This window comes from Octopus sinensis, linkage group LG22 (genome assembly GCF_006345805.1).
Source record: "Octopus sinensis linkage group LG22, ASM634580v1, whole genome shotgun sequence".
Taxonomy (NCBI): Eukaryota; Metazoa; Mollusca; class Cephalopoda; order Octopoda; family Octopodidae; genus Octopus; species Octopus sinensis.
In genome coordinates, this window is record NC_043018.1 from 4,599,040 (window position 1) to 4,615,583 (window position 16,544).

Genomic DNA, 16,544 nt, shown 5'->3' on the forward strand with positions numbered 1-16,544 from the left:
TACGCCCACTAGTGACTAGTCCTATGCTATATCTAATGGACTCGTATTTAATGGCTCGCTTGAGGGTGTACCACCATTTGTTGTTAATAATGGAACCAGTTAACACCCTCTGAATTAATAACTTAATCCGGCTTCTGAAATCCTCAATAGCCAAAAGGGACTTATTGAGTTTCCAGTAACCGGATCCCTTTCTACATAACTTATCTAGGAGCAGTTTGCCAGTGACCATCTTGTGATCACTGTAACTGACCGGGTGAAGCTGTGGACACTTAACTATGTCTTTATCTATTTTTCTAATGAGAATCCTTTCTATACAGGACCTGACAGACCCGTCGCTATTTGACCACGTCCACTGTGGAGCGTTCGGGAATTCAAGTCTGTAGGGATCTACCAGCTGAAAGCGACTTAGTAGATCCCGGAAGCCAATGTTTGGTTTCCTATCTTTAGAGCCAACGCTGTCGACACACGCATCGACTATAGCATTAAGGTCCCCTAGCATGACTAAGGGATTTTGACATGCCAAAAAACTTCTCCAGGTCTCCAGTTTGCTGCTTTTCCTGGGCTTACCACAACTCGGCTTGCCGTTTTCTCCGGTCTTGCCTCAATTAGGTCTGCCGTCCCTCCCGGGCTGGCCATAATTTGGCCTACCCTCACGGGCAGTTCCTTCACAGAAATAACAAAAGTTTTTAACAAGGGTAATCCAATAATGGCACGGTAGACAATACAACTAATACTTCCAAAGGTCTGGAGTCAAAGACCAAGTATACTGAGAGCAACCCTTTATATACAAGAAAGATGGCTCAACAGAGCCTAGGAAAAAGGGTGTCACGAGACCTTAATGAAAGGCCATTATTGGTTGGCATTGGATAGTGGCACGAAATAAGTAGAGAGACAAACCGCGCCACATGTCAACCAATCAGATCAGTGGACACAACAGGAACAACCCAGCCAAAGATGGCTGTAATCTCAAACGAGATCATTCCTACTGTGTCTCTCAAACAGTGAGGATATCAGATACCACTACAGCTTTGATGTGATCACTCAATCTGCTAGAAATGACAGCTAAATCGCTCTCAAATTACACCCTTCCATCTTAAAAAGCATAGGAAGGACATATTGGATAACAAAGTTGTAAATACACTATGCCTGAATGAAGATGAAATAGTTACAGCTGGAACATTTTTGATTATGGATTTAGGCACAAGATGAACAGTGTAGTGGGGTAGGGTAAATCTTTTACATTGACACCCAGTATTTGAAAGGTACTTTATTTTATGGACGTACAAAAGATAAAGGTGACCCTTAGGAATATTTGAGGTGAGAATGTATAGAGAGTCAGAAGTAACGCCAATAAGATTCAGCAGCAGAGAAGAATGAGAGTTGCTGGTCATTGCATCAGGTGCCCAGAAAAGCCTGTGTGTCAACTGGTCAGTGAGTTGAGGGAAGAATCAATGTCTAACCTATGTGGACAACTCGTTTCAAGACAGTGGAAAGGCAAATGTTGAAGAATTAAGAACATGCATGAGAGAGTGTGATTGATGGCATGGTCGTGTGGAATTATTAAAGTGTCCGGGAGGTTGACCAAACTAACTGACTAACTATAGTAAAGATGATGATGAAGAGCCTTATTCTATACGATACACAGACGCACTACAACTGGCTGGAAAAGGGTAAAAAGAGAGAGCAGAAAACAGACATTAAGTCAAGTAAAGAAAGAAAACAATGAGAGCCACAACTACAATGATAGACATTTTAACAAAATAAACAATAAAGTTATCAACAAACAATTCATTTCTAAATTTAATGACAGAAGTAATAGTAATACCAAACGGTAATCTGTATATCCAACTTAACATGGATTGCCTTGTTAGAACACCAAATGCTGTATTATTAGCTTTGAGAGATCCTCTCATTTAGGTGCTTTGTGTCTAAAAGCACACAGAATTTATTGCTGTAATTCTTTATAAATTCAAATCTAAATTATATTCTCTTGATAGTTCTTCATTTAATTTTTTTTTACATCCATCTTTACAAGCAAGCATGTGGTGAGTGACTGTTTACAAATCACAAATTGATGTAAGAATTGCTTTTAGAGTTGTGTCCCTTCCCTCTGTCTACCAATTCAACAATGGAGTACGAATCCTATTTCTGCTGAAAGGTCGAAGTAATTGGATTGACAACACAAAACATAAGCAGTGATTCATGAGTATGGGCTGACAGTGTTATCTACTTGGTTCTCACAACACCTACAGTGAAGAAGGACACCATGAGTACAGGATCAGAACTTTGATACCTTCACTTGACACACACAATCAATGAAGGACAACAACAATTCTCTTGCTCTCTTGTATGTGTGTGTGTGTGATATGTACTTGGGTGTACAAATGGGCAAAAGGTACCTGTATTCATTTGAAGCTGATGAAACAGCAAATGGACTGAACCATCAGCTTTGAATGAACCCCCAATGCCCCCCTCCCCTCTCAAAGGATCCTTGTCTTGCAAAATTACTTGGTGACCCTCTCTGTGCAGGTGCCACCTAAAAAGCATCCAGTCCACATTGTAAAGTGGTTGGCATTTGGAAGGGGCATCAAGCTGCCAAAAGGCTGCCAAAACTGATCTCGCCTGTGCTTGTGCTATGTAATAAGCACTCAGTCCACTCTACTGGGTGGGTGGTGTTAGGAAGGGCATCCAGTTGTAAAAACTCTGCCAAAACAGACACAGAAGTCTGGTGGAGGGTCCTGACAAACCGTCCAACCCATGCCAGCATGGGAAGTGGACATTAAACAATGTTGATGATTGTGGCCATTACCAGTGCTGGTGGCATGCAATGAGCACCATTCATTCATGTATGGGTTGCTGCCAGAGCCACCCGACTGGCACCCCATGCCGATGGTACGTAAAATGCACCATCCGAATGTGGCCGATGCCAGTGCTGTCTTACTGGCTCCTGTTCCAGTGGCACATAAAACGCACCCAATACACTCTCGGAGTGGTTGGTGTTAGGAAGGGCATCCAGCTGTAGAAACATTGCCAGATCAAATTAAAGCCTGGAGCAGCCTCCTAGTTTGCCAGTCTCCAGTCAAACCGTCCAAACCATGCCAGCATGGACGTTCAATGATGATGATGATGACATATTTAGTGAATTAATGTATAAACATCTTAAAATAATATCCATGGGATTTTAAGAACTCCATAACACCATTAAACTGTAATACATTATACCAATGTAATAAATATTGGTGAAATAAACTTGTAGTGGAGGGCAGCAACATATTTAGAATAAAATGCAGAAAAGCACAAGATTTACATATTATTCAGAATTTGTGTTAAAGTCATTTGTGGCATCTATTCTTCTCTGCATTTTATTCTATACATCCACATATGTCTGCTGGTTTGTTATACCCTGCTAACATGGTCTGCTTTTCCATGCTAATTGGGTAACAAATAAATATTTGTTTCACAGCCAGATGTCCTTCCTGGTGCCTCGTCTGTTTCCAAGCAAGCTAAAAGTTTCACAAATCTATCAAACAATAACCTTGACATACTCTAACAGAGGACAGACAAACAACACTTTGTATGAATGGTGAGACTTTTGTTTTACAACCAGCACATACACAGTGCTGGCAGGTCTGTGTAGCAAGAAGTTTATTTAAAAATATATTTATTTGTAACAGATAAATTGTTTTTAATCCTTTGTTATTTTGAGGTGCAAACAAATTTCCAAGTTTGAACAAAATCTTTATTTTAAAAATATTTATAATATTATCATTTTTCCAATCATAAAGGTAAATATAATTATCATAACAATAGAAGTGTTGCATGGAAAAAAAGCAAACTAAAATAAAAAAATGCAGGCACAAAATCCAAGAATATAGAACCTGAAACAAGAAGAAAAAAAACTGCTAAATGGATTTATGAAATTGTTCATCAAAGACATGTGCACTTTTCGTTTTTTCTGTTTTTAGCTTTTTATGGCAGATTATTTGAATTTATGTAAATATTTTTATTCAAAAATGTCTTTGTATTACGCTAAATCATTTTCTGTTTCTTTTCTTCTTCTTGTCCTGTACTTTTCCAGTTTTGATACATAGGAGTATTCTAGCAATCTGTGTCTGCACTTTTTATTTTAATATATATGTATATATAATCTTTATTTTTTTAATTTTTTACTTGTTTCAGCCACTAGACTGCAACCATTGTGAGATTGTCAAGTGTTGGTAGGGGACAAACACATACACACACACAAGATGGGTTTCTTTCCGTTTCCAGCTACCAATATCACTCACAAAATATTGATAGTGGAGGACACTGGCCAAAAGCATGTTGCAGTGGGACCAAAGCCCTAATCATGTAGTTCCAAAGCATACATCTTAACCCACATAGCCATGCCTGTGCCCAGCCATGTGTGTGCCTCAGGGTGGGTGAAGGCATGACTAGGAACCACAAACATACATACATATATATATATATATATCATAAGTGGTTCATATATCCAAAAAGGAAGCAGACTCTAAAACATTAGATAAGTAATATATTTAGAATGTTATTTGTTATGGCTGGTCAGAAACTGACCATTGGTTTCTAAGCACTTCTTTCTGATTTAGTCAATGTCCTCATAGTAGTCTGTGGTATAAAAAACAGCGTTATAAATAATTTACTGATTTTGAAGGTTGTAGGCTTTTTCCATATCAAAGTTCAAAAAGCATAAAAATTTTTTTATAGTTCATGGTTGGCAACCTAAGTTGCTGCGATTGTGAATAAAAACCCAAACTGAGGGATTGGAGCAGATAAAATCCAGTCTAGCTAGGAAACATATGTAGGCTGAATTTTAGCTGTTCTACTCCCTCCATTTGGATATATTCATGTGGCATTAGTTGCTTCAAGTCAACATGCTTTGATCAGTGACAGTGTATTTTGGAGAGAATTTCTCTGATGCTAATCTGCAAATTTGGAGGATATGTGGTAGTAATTCTGATCTTCAGCAGAAACTGTTGCAGGAGCTTTACTCATAGGATCTTTACCATCATGTGACTTGGGGAATGCGATGACATCACGAATGCTTGGCTCACCACACAAAATGGCTAAGAGACGATCAAGACCTAGAAGAGAAATGAAAAAAAATGATAATTCATTTAAGAAATTAATTAGAATAAATTTAATAATCATATGGCTAAAGTATTATCTTGGTTTTTAATATAAAAGGCATTTAATGAATGGAATAAGCTGTGTGAAAATTTATATTTTCTCACAATATGTGATCTCTTTATTCTGTGATAAATATGACTGCAATTGAGTTTTTGTTGTTAAAAACTCAGGTCAGTGATGTATAATAATAATCCTTTCTACTCTCGGCACAAGGCCTGAAATTTGCTGGGAGGGGACTAGTTGATTACATCAAACTCAGTGTTTCACCGTTACTTAATTTATTGACCCCGAAAGGATGAAAAGTAAAGTCAACCTTGATGGAACTTGAACTCAGAACATAGCGACAGATGAAATACCCCTAAGCATTTCACCCAGCATGCTAAAGATTCTGCTAGCTTGCCGCCTTGCATAATAATAGCAACAACAATTCTTTCTACTAAAAGCACAAGACCTGGAATTTTGGTGGAGGAGACCAGTCAATTACATCAACCCTAGTTTTCAACTGCTATTTATTTTATTAACCCTGAAAGAATAAAAGGCAAAGTTGACTCTGGCAGAATTTGAACTCAGAACGTAAAGACAGACAAAATGGCACTAAGCATTTTGCCCAACAATTCTGCCAGTTTACCACCTAGCATAATAATAATAATAATAATAATAATAATAATCATCTTCGTACCACTTTCCCATACTGGTATGAGGTGAATGGTTCATCTGAGTGCAAGTCAGCTCTCATTGGAAACTTCAGCTTCCTAAGAAGACTAGGTCCCTGTATATGTCATTTGGCTTAGTTCCCATAGTTTGGTGCCCTTCCTAGTACCAGTCACATTACAGAATGTACTGAATGTATTTTCTTGTGGCACCAACACTAGTAAGGTTGAAAAGTCCTTCGTAAGACAAGACCAAAGGGATCTCATAATCCCTCTTTTCATTTTTCAAGCTACAAGGTGACCCTCAACAGTGCAGGTCAGGGCGACCTGAACAGCAGCAATGCAGGGATTGACAGGGCTTTTCAGTCTCGCTGATGGCAAGGCAAGCTCTAATAGGTGCCAGGGCCAAGAAATATGCACCCAGTACACTCTGTAGAGAGAATGCTGCAGGGAAAAGCATCTAGCCCTGGAAACCATGCCAAAAATAGTGGCAGATGTATCTTCCAACACACTGAATTCTGTCAAACCATTCTACCCATGTCAGCATGGAAAGTGGGTGGGTGGATGGATGGATGATGACGATTCTTTTATCATTAGACTGTGGCCACGCTAGGGCATCATGTTGAAGAATTTTTAGTCAAATGAATCGACCCCAGTACTTATTTTTTGTTAAGCCTGGTACTTATTCTGTTGGTTCTATTTTTGCTGAACCACTAAGTTATGGAGACATAAACACACTAACACCAGTTGTCAAGCAGTGGTGGGGGAACAAACACAGACATAATGATGCACACCCGCATTTACAATTGGCTTTTTTGCAGTTCCTGTCTACCACATCCTTCGGGCTGACCAAAACCTTATGAGTATAAGGTTTTGGTCAGCCCGAAGCTATAGTAGAAGACACCTGCTTAAGGTGCCATGCAGTCGGACTGAACCCGGAACCATGTGGTTGAGAAGAAAACTTCTTACCACACAGTCACACCTGATTCTTCAGATTTTTATTCATTAAACACCCACTTTTCCAAATATTACAGAAATTATAGTCTAATTTTAGATTCATAAAGAGTGCAACAGACAGCTACAGTGAAGATCGCAGTCACAACACAGATGGCTGCTGTATTCTTGAGACAACACATAACCTTCATATAGTTGACTGTGCCTACATCTAAATAATAACAGAACCTTAAACAAAAGCAGCAATGAAACTACAAAGGGTTTCATTGATTTATAGTACTTACTCCATTAGTCTCTGTTGAAGCAGACATATAACCATCTTACAAACAATAACTCTGAGCACCTTTTCAAACTCCATCTGTCTAACACCCGTGGACATGTTTACAAAGTCAGAAAACAGCACAGTTCCTTCCATGACTTTCGGAAACATTTTTTCATGCTAAAAGTTGCTGAAGCATGGAACAAACTGCCAGCATCAGTTGTTAGTTGTCGGAGCACTGCATCCTTCAAAACTTCCATGCTTCCTGAGATTTGCCAACACTGCACCTGATTTTCTCCCCTCCATACACATGCAAACATGTATCTGACTCATACACTGTTTGCTTCCCAGACATTTGCACATTACTGCATATTCTCTATACGCACTTTTGACAAGTTGTGGTGCACCTGAGCACTATATACAATAATTTCATTATTATTATTATTATTATTATTATTATAACATTACTTTCCATTTTTAAGGCAGCAAGCAAGCAGAATCGTTACCATGCCAGGCACTACGCAACACTTCATTTGTCTTAACTCTCTGAGTTCAAATTCTGCCATAGTTGACTTCATCTTTCATCTTTCCAGGGTCGATAAAATAAGTACCAGTTGTGTACTGGGGACAGTGTAATTGACTCACCCCCTTCCCAACCAATATTACTTTCCGTTTGGTTTATAAACTAACGAATATCTAACTTTCATTATCTTCATCCTCCACTGATGTTGTTTCCCCATATTTTGGTACCAACTAAAAATAGCGTTGAACCTCATTAATGATTCTGCCTCTACTTACCCAGAGCAATTCCTCCGTGAGGTGGGCAGCCACTGTCCAAAGCATGTAAAAGGTGTTGCAGTTGACTGCTGTCTTCCTATTAAAAGAAAAAAAAACAAAAAAGATAATTAATTATACAATTCACAAAAGAAACACAGTTTCTTCTAAACAGTTCTAGAATCCAAGTATAAAGACCAACCTAATATATCTTGGAGTTTGTAGTCTTGATGCTTTCTGTCAAGAATATTTGCATTTGCAATGTGTGTAGAATAAACTTGAAGCTGAGTCACAATCATGTCACACACGAGTTACATCTATGACGTCACACTAACTACTTTAAGCAGCAAAATGTCTATTTCTTATAACCTCCATGTCTTTTTTGGTGTGCTGCTCTGGATTCTCCAGTGTGTGGGTCACTGCCACCACAAAAGTTGGTCTTCTGGCACTCATCCTGCAGATGTGGCCAAGCCACTGGAGCCTGCACTGCTGGACTTCAATTGTTGGCTGCTGTGGATGACATTGTTCTCAGATGTTGTTTGAGATTCGGTCACGTAGAGAGACACTAAGGATATGACAAAGACATCACAATTGTAACAGCTCAAGCTTGTTCAGTTCCTGTTTGAGGATGGTCCAAGTCTCACCACTGTAGAGAAGACATGAGCAAAACAAAGAGTGGGAGACCTGAAGTCACAGCCCCTCAACTCCAAGCATGCTAAGGCCAACACCATGGATCGGAAATCATCACCAGGGTTTGTCATTCAGTGCCACCCACAACCACATATTTAATAAGGGAGAAAACAGCTGGAATTATTCTTTTCTACTCTAGGTACAAAGCCTGAAATTTTTGGGGAGGCGGGGCCAGTCAATTAGATCAACCTCAGTATGCAACTTGTACTTAATTTATCGACCCTGAAAGGATGAAAGGCAAAGTTGACCTCGGCAGAATTTGAACTCAGGATGTAAAGACAGACAAAATACTGCTAAGCACTTCACCCGGTGTGCTAACCACTCTGCCAGCTCGCTGCCTTGAGAACAGCAGGAATCATGTGAAACATGATGAGCAGACATCTTTCAGATGAGCATTTAGTTATCGCAATGAAAGGAAATGTCTGTGACAGTCTCAAAGCCACATTACAGACATTGTTGAATAGGATTCACTTTACTTTATGTTTGGTTTTTTTTTTGTGCCTCTTAGATGGTACAGTGGTAACATTATGTCAGACCACTTGTTGCAGTTCAAAGTTCATTGCTTTTACTTGAAAAAAACAGAATATTACTGGTATTATTTTAAAAGTGGGGTGAAAATCATCCTCAATTTTGAAAGAACTTGAATTCATAAAGGCAAAGCAACAGAACAATCTTTAGAAACAGCTTTCTGGTATATAAGCTATACAACTTTCCTACTGCTATATAAATCCACTTCTCCTTGAACCAACAAGTCCACCACCACCACCAACAACACCAACAACAACAACACCACACACCTCTATGTTGTTAATCAACATACTAGAAAGAGCAGTCATATTTCCTTCAAACCATACCCTACTATCCTTTAAAAATGGAATATTTACCTTAAGTATCTGCTCCAATATATAAAGTTGTTCTTTAGCTGTGTGAATACGAATTGAACCTCCTCCAATCTCATGTCCATTTAACACCAGATCATAATGCTGACCCTTCACCTAATAAGGAAATAAGAGATAAACGTGGAGCAATGACCAATATATTCTAATCATTGTATTTAATTAACTTTTTTTTTATACTAACCCATTGCAATTATACTTAGCACTCCCCCCTCTGTAACAAACCCATCTGAAATTAACTCTGGTTTTATCATATGAAAATCCACCAGATTTAAAGTATTTATATCAACATTAAAACCTAAATATTATGATTTTATATAAAACCTCATTGTACATTCCAATTTAATTTAATGCAAAAGGTTTTTTGACTAAATCTCTCCAAATTTTTTTAATTTTTGTCACAGTTAATTGAAACATTTCGGTTGTATTAATACTGCCTCTATCACTAATATATATTTTTTTAACAAGCTCACTGGCTAATTGTGACACAATCACCTGTTCTGGCACTGTTTTTCTATATATCACTGACAGGGAGATGAGTCACTGTTATCTCTAACGGTTGAGCATCCATCGTTGATGAGATCAAGGAAGGTCGAAATCACGTGATCTGGTGGTCTCAGTGCTGGAGATGGCAGGATTTATCTCCCTTGCTAGTGATAAAAATAAGCATGCATTTTGTACCAGAACCCAATATGAAAGTCCCTCTTGTAGTATATTCTACAAATATCATGTTCTAACAGAATGTCCACATTTAAGTGGGGATAAATATTAACTCTCAGTGTTATTACTGCCTCTGTCACTCATACAGGTTGTGCTTTATGGATGCAATATAATCACAAAATATTCAAACACAAAGCTCAACACCTAATTCAACATATGACTCCATACAGGGTTCAATCTGTGGCTCAACACAGAACTCAACACATGGTTTAACTCCTGGTTCAACACATGACTCAACACATCAATTAAAACATTGCATCTATAGCCAAGACTTGACTTCCATCAGCTGAGGTCACCTAGCTGTAAATAGGCACCACTAATGGTACAGTTTATCTCTGTAAACACACAAAGATCTAAGACTGCATCCGAAAGCTCTCTAGATGTTTGTCAAAGAATCAATTGCCAACTGATTTACAGACTGTGGTTAGCCTTCTCCTTGCTACAATGGCTAATGTTACTCTCAACCAGTCAACTGTTACGCCCTCTCCACCCATGCTTGCACAACACACCTGTCTCCGCCTCTTCATTTATCTTTCCTATAAATTCCATACTAAACATTTCTATCAATTTTGCCACAGCAGAACTGCAGCCCATCAGAATATTCTCTCCTTACTCAAGTTTTCTCTTTCTTTTTTTCTTTTCTATTCTCCTCCTCATCATTGTCATTGTTACTGCTGCTGCCAGTGTCAACATCATCATCGCCGTCAACAACGACACCGATGCCACCACTGACAACAACAACAGCAGCAGTAACATCTCACACCAAACTGAGTTCTATATTATCAGAATTATCAACACTGATCCAACAGAGAAACTCCAGCACAGCTAATTAAGGAACATACACTTTATACATGTGCGTTTGTGTATGAGTGTGTATATTTAGTGTATGTATATATATATATATACCGGAGTAAACACATAAATGTGAAACAAGGTGGAAAAAAGAGTACTCAAATACCAGAGGTAGAGTAATATGCTTTATTTAAAAGCATATATATATATATATATATATATATATGTATGTGTCTGTGTATATATATATATATATAATATATATATATATATATATATATGTATGTATGTATGTGTGCATCTATCTATCTATCTATCTATCTATCTACATATATATATATATATATATATATATATATATATACATACAGAGAGAGAGAAGAAGAAGAAAGAAACAAGAGAGAGAGAGAGAGAGAAAGAGACAATTACGCAGATAAACTAATCAAATACATCAAATATATTAAATATATTAGTTTGGGTATGAAATACAAAATATGCATACATGCAAAATGTGACACTTTCAGATGATGAATTTTTAAGTATAACTATAGAGATATTTACACAGAATACACATACATACGTACGTACGTATGTATGTATGTGTCAGCCTAAAGTCCCTTTTGATGCTGTCGTTTGTATTCTCTGTAGTTATACTTAAAAATTCATCATCTGCAAGTGTCACATTTTGCACGTAGAAAGGAGAAAGCTAATTCGAAGATTACAGATCCAATCCATCACTGGAACTGTAAAATTCTGTAAAACATGCATACATACTTACATACATACGTACATATGTACGTATGTAAGTATGCATGCATGTATATACAGATTAGTTTTTTTATGTATGTATCCTCATGCGTATAGTTGCATATCTAGACATGCTCAAATATATTCAATTGATAAACTTCTGGAAGGTTTTACAGATTTTTACAGTTCCAGTGATGGATTGGATCTGTAATCTTCGAATTAGCTTTCTCCTATCTGGTTGTGTGTGTATGTGTGTGTACATAATGTTGCCCTAGATATTTATAAATAAAATGGGATGGTTATGGTTGGAAAGCTTTTGACCCGAGGTCTCCTTGACCAAGATTGATGCAGACCACCACCACCACTATCATCTCCATCATCATGTACCTTAAGTGGATCTGTATATAAGAGTTCAACATCTTCTGGCATCGGGGCAGTGAATGGGTGATGGGCCGATTCCAAGCCGTCTAGAATAAAACAAAGACAACCAAACATGTTTAAAATTAATGAAGTCATTTGGATATAATATGTGAGAGTAATAATAATAATAATAATAATAATAGATTTCTTATATTTGCCACCAGGGCGAAGAATGAAGGGGACAATACAAAGACAGACCTAAAGTGTTGGAGTTTCCATAAAATGGAATGATTTACAAAAAACAAAACAAACAAAACTATACATTAGAAGGGAAGTATACAACTATTATACAACAGAGAAAGAGAAAGAGAAAAAGGGGATAGAGATGGGGTCCTCGTGAAATTGAGGAATCCCACCACCCAAGATCAAGTTGAATGCCAAGGGCCCTCTTCAACTCCTTTCCTCTGACTCACCAGTCTACACTTAGAGTGGTACCAAAGCAGACAGAGTAGCCTGGGGTAGTTTTTCTACCTGGCCAGCTCCTATCAACTGTCCTTCACATGCATACATGGAAGATGGACATTAAACGACGACGATGATGATGATATATTTATACTTAAATATTCATCATCTGAAAGTCTCCACCTTTTGCTTTCTCTTGTTTTGCATGTGTACATATCTATAAATATTTTGTATTTCATACCCAAGCTATTATATTTAATATATCTAATTTGTTTATCCACATAATTGCCTCTCTTTCTCTCTCTCTCTCTTTCTATATATATATATATTATATATATATAATATATATATATATATATATACACACATACAATACACATGCACACACATACACATACATATACAAAAGTCTTCCAGTTTTCATTGATCAAATCTATTCACAAGGGCTGCAGCAGAAGACACTTGCCCACAGTGCCACATAGTAGGACTGAACCTGAAACCAAATGGTTGGGAAGTGAACTTCTTAACCACACAGCCACATCTGAACTTGAAAAGAAAAATAAACCCAAAAAACTTTGTCTAAAGATGAAGATTTATTATCTTATTCACAACTTATCTCAGACATTTAAACTGATAAATTCCAAAACTGGCAGTTCTACCTTGTTGTCCTTATATGGATTAAAGATATATTGAATTTAAACAGTGATGCTTCAAGTAGAGACTTACCACCATCTTCTTTTGGTAGGAAAAGTGGGAAATCTACAATCCAAAGAAAATTGAATGCTTCAGTGTCCCGCAGTTTCATACCTAAGGAAATGGGGAAAAAAAACTTATTAGTATATTGTATAAACACACATACACACTCTCTCTTGCACACGCACACACACATACACACAAGTACTCAAATACAAGCAAACATATACATACACACCAAACAGAAGCACATACACACACACACTCTTTCTCTCTCACACACACAAGTAATCCAATACACACATATATACACACCATACATACACATACACACACTCACTCTTACACACACTTCAAACAATGCTTTGACTGGCCCAAGTCCATGATAAAAAATACTTATCCAAAGTGACACACAGTGGGACTGAACCCAAAACCACATGATTGGGAAACAAACTTCCTTAACCCCACAGCCACACTTGCATCTTTTTTAAAAGAAATTCTATTAAAAATCCCCGGTCTTGTTACAAAGCTTCTGGCAGCTCTCTTTGTTCAATTTACCCAAAACAGACCAGAAATAACCAAACTATCATTGTTTTAGTGGCCACATTTCCATGCTCACAAAGGTCAGACAAAATTTGTTGAAGCAGATTCTTACAGTGGGATGCCCTTCTTGTTACCAACTCTCACCTGTTTCTGTATAGAGGGATGCCAGTATAGCAAGAAATTTAGTGTACATGTAGGAGTTCACCAAGGATCAGTCTTCAGATTTTTCTTGCTTATTGTAGTCCTCCTCTGGGAAATAATAGAGAACTTTAAAACAGGCAGCTCTTGGGAGATCCTTTATGCTAATGACCTTGCTCTTATTGCTGAATCACTATCAGAACTAGAGAAGAAATTTCAGGTGTGGAAGCAAGGTCTGGAATGAAAAGGCGTGAGAGTTAATTTTAGCAAAGACCAAAGTCCGAGTGAGTAGGAAAGTATACAAATCAGAAATCCCTTCAAGGTGATGGCTCTGCTCAATATGTAGAACAGGTTTTGGTAGAAATTCCTTATGGTGTATTTAGTGCAAGCTATGGATGCATAAGAAGTGCAGCGGTATCACAGAAAGGTTGAAAGAGAAAGTAGTCTTTGTGTGTGGCAGATGTGCAGAAAATAGAGTCCCACAAATGGCTGGGAAGATACTTAGAAGTAGTTGATAGTTTCCATTACCTAGGTAACCAAGTCAGCCATGGAGGAGGGAACTCTGAAAGCATACTTTCTAGGATGAGAATGGGCTGGGCAGAGTTGAGAGAGCTGCTACTTTTATTGGTAAGGAAGGGCCTCTGCCTCAGAGTGAAAGGCTGACTGTATGATGCCTGTGTACAAATAGCCATGCTACATGGTAGTGAGACATGGGTTGTGACTACTGAGGACATACGAAGGGTTGAAAGAAATGAAACTCTGCTTAGTGGGTAATGTCAGTGTGCATGTACATAGAACAGTGCTGATCTGTAATTGTGAAGGGAATTAGTGGAAGGAGCAGACCCAGGAAAACATGGGATGAAGTGATGAGAAAGGATCTTCAGACATTGGGCCACACTGAGGACATGACAACAAATTGAGACTTCTGGTGATTTACTTGAGAAGCCAATTCAAGCTAAGCAAAACCATGGTCATCTATACATACAGGCAGGCCCCTCGGTCAGTTGAGAGTTGTGTCACGTAAAAGCAGTCACATTTGTGCCACATAAAAAGCACCCAGCAGACACTCTGTAAAGTGGCTGGCATTAGGAAGAGTATCTAGCCATGGAAGCCGTGCAAGAACAGGCAACTGGAGTCTTGGAGAGTTCTGCGACTGACCAGCTCCTATCAAACTGTCCAACCCATGCCAGCATCGCAAACAGACTTTAAATGATGATGACATATATATATATATATACACACCACCATCATCATCATCATCACTTAGCATTCACCTTTCTGTGCTTGCATGGGTCAAATGGAATTCATTGAGATGGATTTTCTAAGACTGGATGCCCTTTCTGCCACCAACATTCACCTGTTTCCAAGCAAGGCAACATTTCCCCATAGCTAGACATATCTTTCACAGAAGACTGGAAACAAACAAAACAACATCACTTGTCTAACAATGTTTCTCATACACAACCACATTCTGTCTAGACAAGGTAACACACACACACATGTACGTATGTATGTACGTGCATATGTACGTATGTATGTATATGTGTGTGTGTGTATGTATATTTGTGTGTATGTGTATGTATATGTGTGTGTATGTGTGTGTTACTATCTCCTTACCTTGACATCACAATAGTTGTAAATGAACGTCATGCAAGTAGTATCCGTTCTTCCCAATCTTCCATGAAATACATGTGTGACCATGGGAAAGAAAGTATCTTGCTTGGAAACAGGTAAGGGTTGGCAACAGGAAGGGCATACAGTCACAAAAGATCTACCTCAAAAGACTACATCCAACTCATGTGAGCATAGAAAAGGGGACATAAAAACAATGATGATTCAGTAGGGCCAAACAGTGAAAATGAGCCTAAAAGTACCTCTGCTAAAATCCCTGCATAATTTCCTCCCCAATTCTGTGTATTCTATATTTTACATCATCTAATAACATTTGAAATATTGTGAAATCTCAGCCAAATCCAAAATGAAGATGGCTGTACAATCATTTTATATCTAGAACATTTGAAAACTGCAAATTCCAATCAAAAATAAAGAGAGAGAGTGGGAGGTGGGTACTGCCAAGCAAACCAAGTCTGCAGTTTCATTTCAATTCTTTGTAGATTCTATCAAAACTTACTTTGAGAACATACAGAGATACACATGAATTTATGAGGTCACTAGACTTACTAGAAGTAGCAGTCAAATGTCCTTCAAATCACACACTGCTGTTTAAAAAAGGGATACATACTGTAGTGCAGTGTACAATATCCCTGAAAATTAGAAGAGTAAATCATGGCAGGAATGCCTTTGGCCATTGGTTGGCTGTTACAAGGAGAAGTGTTCTCAGCAGCACAAACACACACACACACAGGCATAAAAGCTCTTCTGTTATTGACTTACCATTGGACTCCATCATGTTAGCACATTCTAGGCGTAATTTACCAAGTAAAGAATACTGAAAGAGAAGAATAAAGAAGAGTAAAGAAGGGGAAACTAGAGAAAATGTTAGGTGTACCAGTGATACACCAGGGGGTATGTGTTTAAACTGGGTGACATGATAGGGGTGCCATCTATGGACCAGGAGACTGTGTTAAGTCGTTGCAGTGGTATTAAACAGGCTGAAATGGTAGGTCCACTAGCTAAAGACCAAGAGGCAGTATTAACCCTTTAGCATTTCAGATTTCTTTGTCAAATGTATTGCTTATATATTCAGTTAATCCAAACATG

The 16,544-nt window shown here is 38.0% G+C and overlaps 1 protein-coding gene across 2 annotated transcripts in view; it reads right to left on the reverse strand.

Annotated features, from left to right (window-relative positions):
- Nucleotides 1-4,134: 4,134 nt before the first annotated feature.
- Nucleotides 4,135-16,544, reverse strand: part of LOC115223306 (aspartate--tRNA ligase, mitochondrial-like) — a 69,575-nt gene continuing 57,165 nt past the window's right edge. Inside the window, exons 13-19 of one of the 2 annotated variants that reach the window (XR_005003453.1) lie at nucleotides 16,218-16,272; nucleotides 13,176-13,256; nucleotides 12,015-12,094; nucleotides 9,357-9,467; nucleotides 7,807-7,882; nucleotides 4,864-5,099; nucleotides 4,135-4,250 (exon numbers count right to left, since the gene is read on the reverse strand). Coding sequence is in view for 1 of the 2 variants with exons in the window: in XM_029793817.2 (XP_029649677.1) it covers nucleotides 4,936-5,099; nucleotides 7,807-7,882; nucleotides 9,357-9,467; nucleotides 12,015-12,094; nucleotides 13,176-13,256; nucleotides 16,218-16,272 (567 nt within the window). In the remaining variant the exon portion in view is untranslated. Of the gene's footprint in view, nucleotides 4,251-4,369; nucleotides 5,100-7,806; nucleotides 7,883-9,356; nucleotides 9,468-12,014; nucleotides 12,095-13,175; nucleotides 13,257-16,217; nucleotides 16,273-16,544 lie in introns of those variants that run through there. The other variant, XM_029793817.2, reaches the window with a different exon arrangement.